Consider the following 10,727-nt stretch of genomic DNA (forward strand, 5'->3'; position numbering starts at 1 on the left):
AGAGGAGAGAGGAGGGGGATTGAAAAGATCGGAGAAGTAAGAAGAGGCTTCCATTTTGTTAGCATCTGGAAGGAGAAGAGTAGAACCATCTCTAGCAGTGAGCTTAAGGATGGAATTTGAGTTGACTCTGGCTTTAAGGGAGCTGTGAAAATATTCAGAATTGGAATCCCCAAGCTTAAGCTATTTGATTTGGGATTTCTGCTTGAGGAAGCTCTCGTCTTAGGAGATGAGGGAGATAGCGCTAGGGAGGTATCTTGCTCTTCAGACGCAAGAGAGGAGTTGTGGATACCCACTTAGATCCTTGCCTGAATGGAGGCGAGCTTGTATCTACAGTAAGAAACTCGGGAAGAGTTGTTACCAAAGGTGGAGGAGTTCCAGGTCTTAAGAGCAGATTTCTTTGAGCCTCCTGGAGAAAGCAATCAAGAGGCAAGAGAAGGCCCGAACTGGGTGGCCAAGCTTTCTCAACAAAAGGAAGGAATTTTTTATGAGAGGTCCACATATCGAAGAATTTGAAGGGCTTGAGACCAAAGGAGAGATAAGGCTGGATAAGGAGGTCAATTGGACTGTGATCTGAGATACCTGGGAGTCTCAGGGTAGCATGGGAGGAGGGGAAGGAGGTGAGCCAGGCATCGTTGACAAGAATTCTATCCAACTTGCAGGCTATTCGATGAGAATCGGCTAGTTTATTATGCTAGGAGAATGACTCCAGACCATCTGAGGTCGTTCACCCCTCTATCTTTAAGACAATTATTGAAGGAAATGATAGAAGAGAGATCAATGGGGGAGTCTCCACATTTTCGTGGGCATATCTATCCACATTGAAGTTGCCTCCAAGCCCCCAAGGGAGGGGTCCAAGGGGGGGCAAGGGAGCGAAGGTCATCCTATAGGTGGGGTCTATCAATGGCCTGGTTGAGGGTATAGATCATAGTGAAGGCAAGAGAGAAGGAGTGATCGGAGATTGAGAGGTGAATGCATTGAGAGGAGAAGGACGAGGATACATAAAGCTTAGAAGGGTCCCAAAGCACCCAAATACGACTAATGGGAGATCGGGCGTAATTGTAGATTAGGGACCAGGAGGGGGCAATAGATATTGCAATGCGGAGAGCATTTGCACCAGGCACACCAGTTTTAAAGAGACAAGAAAGGTTCAAATGCAAGGATTTAATCCGAAAGCGGACCTCTCCCTGCTTGGCAATGTAATTACAGTGGTCACATATTCTAAATGGACCACTTAGTCATTTGGAAGATGATGAGGGGAAACCAAGGCTCTGAGGGTTGAGAAAAATACTGTCTTTGTAGGAGAGGAATCCGAGGGCCTAGAGGAGATAGGGCCTAAGTTGGCGGAAGCTAGGGAGCATTGGGTTGGGCGAGCCAAGGAACCAGACTTGGTGTTGTGACGGGGGACATCAATGGTGGCTATAGATTTGATTGCAGTAGCGAACAAGGTTCCAGACTTGGTGATGCGAAGGGGTGCCAAAGTGGGCAGCGGGGATGATTGCAGTATCTTGATCCTTATTAGAGCCAATTGAGATGATGGAACTATAAAGAGGAGGGCAGGAGGAAATTGGAGGAGAGCGCCGAATGTAGATAAGGCCCTCTCGAAGGGAAGGTTTGAGCGGAACTTGTTGGAGGTGGGCGAACTTGGAGGTGGCAACTGTGGAGGGGGTTGAGGGGAAGCCTCAGCGGACTCAGTCCAGAGCTGGAGGACGATGACGTGGCAATAGCAAGGCTTGAGGAGGCAAAGATGACACATGCAGGGGGTTGAGGGAGAGCCTTTGAAGACAGTTAAAGGCTGTTGTGGAGGACATCAACGATGGACTGAGGGAAAGCTTCAGTCTGCGAAGACAGCGCACGGTTGAAGATGCTACAAGAAATATAAGAGATGAGTAGACGAGCGGTGGTAGCAAACCAGGGTAGAACCATGGGAGGAGAGTAGCTAGGGGAGCTGGCGGAGAGATCAACGAACAAACTGTCGAGATCCCTAAAAGGGTCGGGCAAGGGAGAAGCCTTGCCAAAAGGGTTAGGAGATGGGCGGGCGAAAGTGCATGGGTCAGGAGTGGTGCGGGTTAAAGAAATGTTTAGCTGGTTAGGAGTGGTTTGGTTTGAAAGGTGGTTTGGTGGTTTAGTACCTATATAGTTTAGGGTGGTTTGGTTTGGTTTGGATGGAGGGCGAGGGGGTTTGGTTTGTGTTGAGCGGTGAAGGATTGGTGGGCCCGAGAAGGGGGAGGCGAGATATGAGATAGGTGGGAGAACTATGGGTGTAGGATATGTGATGTGTTGGGCAGGGGCAGAAGAGGAGGAAGTGAGATAGGGTTAAGAGGAGAGGGGTGAGTTAGTATGAGAGAGAGAGAGTCAGGCAAGTGAGGAGGCGCAGAGGGGGCAATATTAGGATAGGATTTCACAGCAGGGGAAGGCAGAGGGAACAAGGAGGGGTCAGTAGGAGATGAGGGGATGGAGAGATGACGAGAGTGACTAGAAGTGGAAAGGGTAGGAGTGCAGTTGTTTGACAAAGACCTACCCGAGGTAGCAGGCACCATCGAAGAGGAAACATCACCCATTCTTGAGTCTGGGGATTTGAGAAGGTCCTATTTGTTGATACCAGCAGGAAAAGTGGCTAAGACCGAAGGTCCAAGGGATGCATTGGAGGTGCACACAGATGGATTTCCGACGGAGGTCTCTAGTTGTGTTCTAGTCCTTTTTCTTGGATTGTCATTTCCTACTCTAGTGACGGCCTCTGTTGGGATCCCGAAAAACCGGATCCGCAAGAGAGCAGGTTGGAGGAGGGTATCTGGAGCCACCATGGAGGTGCATGGAGCCTTTAGAGGAGGAAGCAGGAAACACGGTGCTAGCAGCAGCATCGGGAGGCTTGACATTACATTTGTGTGATGTCCGAACACCTTTCAGAGCAGACAAATTGGTGGCATCCACTCGTAAATGACCCTTTGGGTATATGAGTGGCCTTCTTCATCAAGAACACACATAGTGGGAGGGGGAACAACATCTGCAGAGACCTCAACGCATATGCAGGCGTAAGAAAGGCGGTTTGGGGCCTTGGTTCTTGCATCAGAGAACAGGGGGTTGACGATGATAGAGCCGACTAGGCTGAGGATGTCTTTGCCATAGAAATGCAGATGGAGATTCGGAAGGACCACCCAGAAAGGGACTGACCTGAGGTCAATCTTGTGAAGCTGGGAGCAATGATTCCATTGGCGAAGAAGAATCCTTTTTTTCCCAGTCATCCGAGGGCCTCCTTCCAAGATTCAGGATCGATCTTCAAGCGAGAACTTAAAGATGAAGACCCTGTTCTCAAGTAGGAAGCGATCCAAAGAGCCGCTGGGGTTCCATTGCTTTGAGAGAGAAGATTTAACAATGGGCAAGGGGGGGCCTGCTACCAAGGAAGTGGCTGAAGAGACGGTTTCCATTTGGAGATTTCAGGGTCAAGAAGACCAAGGGGACAGAGGGCTACTTTCTGATTATTAAGGAAGGAAGGGGGGATGAAGTTGAGAACCATTTTTGGGTAAGGAGGAGGATGGGTAGATGGAGTTCCATGGTTGGGGTTCAGGATAGGGAGAGGATGTGGGAGGCAGGGTAGAGTGGAGAGGGGTTGTCAGAATGGTGGTGAGGCAGGGAGAGAGGTAGATGGGGGAGGGTGGCTGGTGTTCCGGTGGTGAAGCCACAGGAAGGTGGCCAGACATGGGAGGGCATCAGGAGGGTAGGGAGAAGGGAACATGTCAGAGTGAAAGTTTTTGGTCAATTCATGATTGACGAAGGATTTTCTATTATTTGTATCTGATTCTGTTATTTGATTTCAATAAACTTGGAATATGTTTGTCTTAATCTCAGTCAGATCCTAAAATGCAGATATTTCTATTGACTCTGATTTCAATTAGTTACTAGGCTAAAACTGTTGGTGATTTCAAATTCCTAAATTGATCCTTCTTGTTGTTGATACCTATTTTTTGGATCTGCAAAGCTACTTCAAAATATCCTACTGGCTTCTGCACTTCAATTGGGCCCATCACTTATTACCCTGCGCCAACTCTGCACAGATCTTTATTCTTTAGACCTGAATGATACAGGGTTCTACAAGAATTGGTCGGGGTTTGGTTTACTCCTGTTGTTGTTTCTGTCATGCTGAGTTTCTCAAAATTTCCAGTAATTTGGACAAATAAAGTTGGTTTAATTTTATGTGGCAGTTTCTATGGTTGACATAAGTCATGGATTTTAGTATTTTACATGTTTTCCCCAATACTTGCTTACTTAGTTATCTGTGGTTCCCTTCAATATTTGTATATTCCTTCTCTCCATATTTTTTTTTAAATTCAGTATGGATTATAATTTTTTTTTTTTTTTACAAGTCAAGAATTTTTGCTGTAAATATCCTTGAGCTGAAAAGTTGGCAGCTATATTGGTAATCTGGTCTTTGCTGGTATTGGAGGTGGGATTAGGAACCATGAGGGTGTGGTCATAATGACCTTCCTAGGCTCTATTGGCATAGCAGACACCACAACGAGGGAATTGAAGACAGTTTTTGAGGGTTTGGAGATAGCTTTGACTAATAGCTGGACAGGCATGATAATGGAAACAGATTCCTCTGTTGTTATTCACTAGCTCCAGTCTCTTATGAATGAGACCTTGGAGCTATCTGTTTCTTATCTAAGGCTCTTGAGGTGCGAGGAATTTCTCTCTCTTGGAGAATGAGGCGTGCAAACCTCATTGCGATGATTTGGCTATGGGTGGAGTGGGTGGACAGTTTGATGCAGATTAGTCACCAAAAAATGCTTGTTTTATTAGGGATAAGCCTAGGGTTGGGTTCCATACATTTTGGGCCTTTGATCCCATGTGTTTTGAGTGTAATAGACCACTTTGAGGGGTCTAAAAGAGGGGTTCTAAGATTGAGTACGGGATTACTAGTTAGTTTCCATTTTCATTAGTTTCCTTTTAAGTTGGGTTTAATTTAAGTTATATTGATTTCTTAGGAGTCAAGTTATTAGATGAGTCAAGTCATTAGTAGTTAGTTTCTTTTTTCAACTAGTTTCTAATTTCAGTTTTTAGTAACTATTGTATTAGGAGAATATTTGGTTTCCTTTTTTGAGGAACCTTCTATTTTGTAATTCCCTCCCCCATCAACATTATAAATAAAGAAAATGAGGCTCCTAAAGCTTAGAATGATTTTGATAAAAAAAAGTTAATGGTTGTTGCTATTGTCTTCTCCATGAAGAGTTGTCTTGTGTTTGATCCAATTGGCTCTTTGCGGTGTGAAGCCCAAGATGTCCTCTTTTATTTTATTATCTTCTTCTTCTCTCAACCATCCAAGGTCCTTTTCTACTTTATTATATCCTTCTTCTTTGCTGTTAAAAGTGTTCAAGACCTGATTTCTGGACTCGGCAGACTTGAATTCCAGATCTGGTTTTATTTAGATTTAATCTGTACTACTATTATGCCTTTATTATTGGTTGTTCTTTGATTAAAAGTTCCCGCAGTTGAGACTTGGTTAGACCCCTACCCTAGTCTACATTACAGCTCCTTTGTAAGGGCTGCTATCCTGTGATGTAGTTCCCTTTTGAGGTGCTGACCTTTGGCCTTCGTTGCTGTTGTTGTTGTACCATATGTTCTATTCTATCTATTAAATTTGTTGGTTATGCTTAAAATATAATTTCTAGAAAATGAAAGTTTTTGGTCATTGATTACATCTGGTAGATCAGCGGCAGTTGGCTGATCTATGAAATGCATGCAGCTGCTATTGTCTTGAGAAGAATGATTTCATATTTACTTTTAGACTTTTAGGAATTATAATTATAATTATCTGATAAATTTTGAAAGGGAAAAGGCTGGGCAGCCTGTCACTCTTTCACCCTCCCCTTTTGAAATTACCCCAATGCCCCTCCCATCCCAACTACTCCGTTGGTTGATCCGCAAGCTCCAGTTAAGCTAGTGGCATGCCCAACCTTCTCCCATTTTCTGAAATTACAAATATTATGAGAAATAAGCATTTTGTTCTCTGTCTGTGACCTTCATGTCTGTCTAAGCTTGGATTTTCAAAATCATTAAATGTGTTTTGCTTTTGGGATCTATGCTTTTGTAAAAGAGTTTCCTCATATATTTTTATTTTTAATGCGAAAGGATAAACCAATCTAGTCATAAAAACTGAACAAAATGTGAGCAATTTCGATTTCTTTATTATTGTGGTCCATTCTTCAAAAACCCTTCTCTTGTTCAGATAAAAGGTCCAATATCTTGTCAGTGACTCAGTGGTTGTGTTCTCGTATCATTAATATTTTTATTTATTTATTTTTAATTTAAGTTTTTAAATAGCGTGACATTTTTTGTAGTTACTTGTATCAGTGATCTCTTGAAACTTGATTCAACTTTTTCTTTATGTCTGCATATCTATGACCAAAGTATGTTCTTAAATGTTTAGGTTACAGTGGTGGTCATTTGCATTTAGATATTTTACTTCCGGCTTGATTAATAGCCGACCCCATTTAGTTGGGATAAGGCTATGTAGTTAATGAATGATTTGCGTTATTGTCAGGGCAACAAGGCGACCCAAGGCAGTGGCCAGGTGCCTAGGGGCCTTGTTGACTATGTGGTCAACTAGGCAAAGTAGGCAGGATGATCGAACATTCACCGAAAGCAAAGCAGTGGAAGATTCGGTTTCTCAGTAACAGTCGGCTGTTGCATCTTCAGCCTTCTCTTTTTTTCCCCCCCTTAAAAAAATATGAATGACTGCTTATTTAAACAATGTACATAAACCATCAAAATGCTAGAGAAGGCATCAATTTTGTTTATTAAAAGGGGAAAAAAAAAATACTCAAAAGGCGTTTGTGTAGGTCACAATCCTGGCCAAGGTGCCAAGGCGGGTGCCTTTTATGCAAATAAAAAGGCTTGCACATGCTCAGGTTTTGATAAAATGCCTTGTTGCCAAGAAGGCGTCTAGGCGACACCTAAACAACTGTGGCGAATTGCTTACTTAATTCTCACTCCATCCTGTTGTGAAAGTCCCCTTGGAAAAAGCCAAAGTTTATGGGATTGTTAAAGCACTAAAATCCTCCTTATTTTTCAATAGCACTCTGCTGTTACTTATCTAAAACTCTCTTCAAGTTGGGTGATAGTTAATATGCTAATCAATGCAGGAGGGAGAATAGTAAACTTAATAAAAGCTCAGTACTTAATTTGTGTGATGGACAATGAATTCGGGTCAGCAAAAAATGGGAAAGCCTTTGTAGTAGTGATTTCTGTAATTCTCCAGTAGGAAACATGATTTTTTTAGATTTTGAGTGTTCTCGTATTGAATCTTTTTAACACATAAATAGTGTGGACAGTGGTGTATTTTTCTATGTTGGGCTTGGTTGTGGCTGTGAAAACTCTGTTTTAACTTTTATTCTAGAGTCTCCTAAGATATTTTACATTGCTGCAGGCTATCGCATCCATGATGCGTGCACAAGAGGTGGACCCAACAAATTTGGAAGTGCTTCTTGCTCTTGGTGTGAGTCATACTAACGGTATGTGACCCACCTCTTCATCTTTTTCATGGTGCAGTTTATTCCTTGACTTGACTCAGCACAATTGTATAAAACTCCAACAACTAATGGGATCAGCTAAACAGATCCTTTTCCACAATTACACTAATTTAGGCCATATCTGCTGTTAACTGGCAAGACTGCTGTCTTTCCTCATCTCTTCAGCCCAGGTCATTTTGCTCCTTTTCATTAATGCTTTCATTTGTTGTTGCCCATGGATGAGCCATTGATTGACTCTCTTTTGTCTCTACTGGGCTCCTAGATTCCTTTGGGTGTATTTGTTTCTACTTTCTAATTCTATCCTTCATAGTGTTGCCATTGGTCCATCACAATATCATCATCTAAGCTACATTTATTTATTGCCAACATTCAGCTCTATATAACATTGCTGGCATTGTAGATGCCTTACAAAATGTACCATTTAGTTATATGATAGAATGGTAATCAGACAACTGCTTGGAAGAGCTCTAGTTCTTTTGAGTAATATGCTCTATGTTTGGACCAAATAATGAATATGATCAATCTGGGTATATAACTATATCTGCGTCTCTAATATAGCATTTGCTTGTGACATCATACTAAACTCACGGGCTCCCATGTTTACCATCTTTCGTGCTTTTTCTAAATAATTTTTAGCCACATTTTACTGTTTTAGATACGTAGGGGATGAATTTTTTCAAATCTGAGCTTTCTGGATGCAAGCATAGCATTTAGTTCCTTTCCCAAATTGCAGAGTTGGAGCAGGCAGCGGCACTGAAATTCCTGTATCGATGGCTTCAACATCACCCGAAGTATGGAACGCTCGCCCCCTCAGAGCAGTCGGATTCTCTATATTATGCTGATGTGAGAACTTGCTTTAGACGATATGCTAGTATATGAATTTTTATTCACCTGTTGCCATTCTCAATATAAGAAGATTATTTGTGGCAGATGCACTTTTGGCCTCTTATTATTTATTTTTTTTGTATAGTAGGGTTGGAAAAAGCCAAGCTATAAAGATGCTGCAACTTTAGTTCTTCTTGTCTGCAGGTTGTTAGGTTATTCAATGAAGCTGCTCAGATGTCACCAGATGATGCTGATGTCCATATCGTACTTGGTGTCCTCCACAATCTAACGAGAGAATACGACAGGGCTATTGCTTCCTTTCAGACTGCATTGAAACTCAAGCCACGCGATTATTCGCTCTGGAACAAACTTGGTGCAACACAAGCTAACAGTGTTCAGAGTGCAGACGCAATTTTGGCTTATCAACAGGTACTTATTCCAATTCCCAAGTGTTTTACAGTGTATGGAGCCATCAAACATTGGGGAATTTAGTTGTGAAATAGGCTTTTGTTGAGATTAATAGTCTAGTCCTACTTTGTTCCCTGTTGATAGGGGTAGTTTAACGTTGTTGTTACTTCCTGTATAAGTATGGGTATACCTGTATAACTGTGTAAAGATAGTATGGTCCTGGTTTATACTAATGAGGATAATTGTTGTTCTTGTACTTGATTATTTTTCTGTTTCATACATATAGATGCTGCTCACTGTAGAGTCTTATTCTCACCTACCGTGAGTTTGTGTTTGCTCTTATCATCGACTCTTCCTCTTCTTCTTTCTTCTACTTCCTTCTCCTCTTCTGTCCACCTTCTATTGTTTGTGTACTGCTTTGATATTGCTACATGGTATCAGAGCTTTAGGCAATTAATAGCTTCGAGCCTTAACATCCTTTTGAGGGCCTTTTTAAGAACTTCTTCCTTATGGTTAGAGGTTCAGTTACATCTGAGGTACCTCAGTTACACCTGAGGTACCCCTGAGTTTGCAAAAGGACGTTTCATGTTCCGTAAGTTTGAAAACTGACGTTTGGGGTTCATTACTAACAAATTTTGTTGTAAAGTAGATTTATTCCCATTTTTAACCCTTTAAGCCACTAATTGGGTACCTGCCCCAAACACCCACCCATCACCTGCACCCGCTGTGATCATCCTACCTATGCTGTCCTTACTTTGTATGAAACCCTAGTTTATAATGCATGACAACTAGGGCCTCCTTTTGTTTTGATAACTACTACAAGAATGTCACAGACACATCTACTCATATGAAAGATTCTTCTTTGATGCTGATTCCTACGAGGGGCAGTATCCTAATTTTTTCCCTTTTTTGATTCACCTTTGGATTGAAGATATCCTCTCATTCCATCCCTACTAACTATCATGAAATGTTATCTCATACTAGATAGAAGTCTGCTATGGATGAGGAAATGAATGCCTTGCTTTCTGTTTTGTGTCAGTGCTGGACCTTAGTACATTTACCTTTAGGAAGGACCTAGTCAAGTGTCATTGGCAGTATGGTATTACCCTGATGGCTTTGTTTAACGAATTTAAGCCTATTTGTTTTCCAAGGGATACACACAAACCTATGGTTTAGATTATTTTGAGACTTTTTCGCCTATTCTCTGTCTCAATACTGTACGTGTGCTTATCTCTGTAGTTGGTAATCTATTGGGCATTGTATCAATCAAATATCAATAATGCTTTTTTATATGGTGATCTGCATGAGGGAGTGGATATGGAGCAAACTCCTGGTTATGTTGCTCAGGGGGAGAATGCTAGTAATTTATGGTATGAAACTGTCACTTAGAGACGGTTTGACAAATCCAGCTCCGTTGATACCAAGTAGGGGTTTATATGGTGTTATTCTGATCACTTAAGTCTTTGTTCGTCAATGAGACTCCAAAGTGATTGTGTTAATTGTATAATAATACACTTGGTATTACTAAGGTGAAGTCTTATTTACAACAACATTTTTAGACGAAAGACTTGGGGCTGTTCAAGTATTTTCTTGGTATTGAGGTTGTCCAAAGCAAGAAAAGGGTCAGTCTCTCTCAAAAGAAATAAATTCTTGAGCTTTTGATTGAGACTGGTGTATCGCCATGCAAACCTGTTGATATCAAAAGTTTGGGGCTAATGATGGTGAAGAGCTTGTTGTTAAGCGTCAGTAATGGAGGCTAGTTGGTAAACTTATTATCTTGCTGTTACCATGCCAAACATATCCTTTGTTGTGGGTATTATAAGTTTGTTAAAGTTTGTTATGAAATCGCCTAAGAAGGTTCATGGGAACACCTTCAGTCGGATTTTTGAATAGAATGATTTTGAATATCGATTCATTAATAAAAAGCCTTCTCCCACTTCTGAATTGTCGAAACAAGAACTTTATGCAAGA

At 41.7% G+C, this 10,727-nt stretch overlaps 1 protein-coding gene across 2 annotated transcripts in view; it reads left to right on the forward strand.

The window, feature by feature from the left end:
• LOC122059534 (peroxisome biogenesis protein 5-like) overlaps positions 1-10,727 on the forward strand; it is a 59,348-nt gene that overhangs the window by 36,143 nt on the left and 12,478 nt on the right. For both annotated transcript variants that reach the window (XR_006134074.1, XM_042622371.1), the window contains exons 10-12: positions 7,421-7,505; positions 8,257-8,366; positions 8,553-8,777. Coding sequence is in view for 1 of the 2 variants with exons in the window: in XM_042622371.1 (XP_042478305.1) it covers positions 7,421-7,505; positions 8,257-8,366; positions 8,553-8,777 (420 nt within the window). In the remaining variant the exon portion in view is untranslated. The remainder of the gene's footprint in view (positions 1-7,420; positions 7,506-8,256; positions 8,367-8,552; positions 8,778-10,727) is intronic.

The sequence above is a fragment of the Macadamia integrifolia genome, chromosome 13, assembly GCF_013358625.1.
Source record: "Macadamia integrifolia cultivar HAES 741 chromosome 13, SCU_Mint_v3, whole genome shotgun sequence".
Lineage (NCBI taxonomy): Eukaryota > Viridiplantae > Streptophyta > Magnoliopsida > Proteales > Proteaceae > Macadamia > Macadamia integrifolia.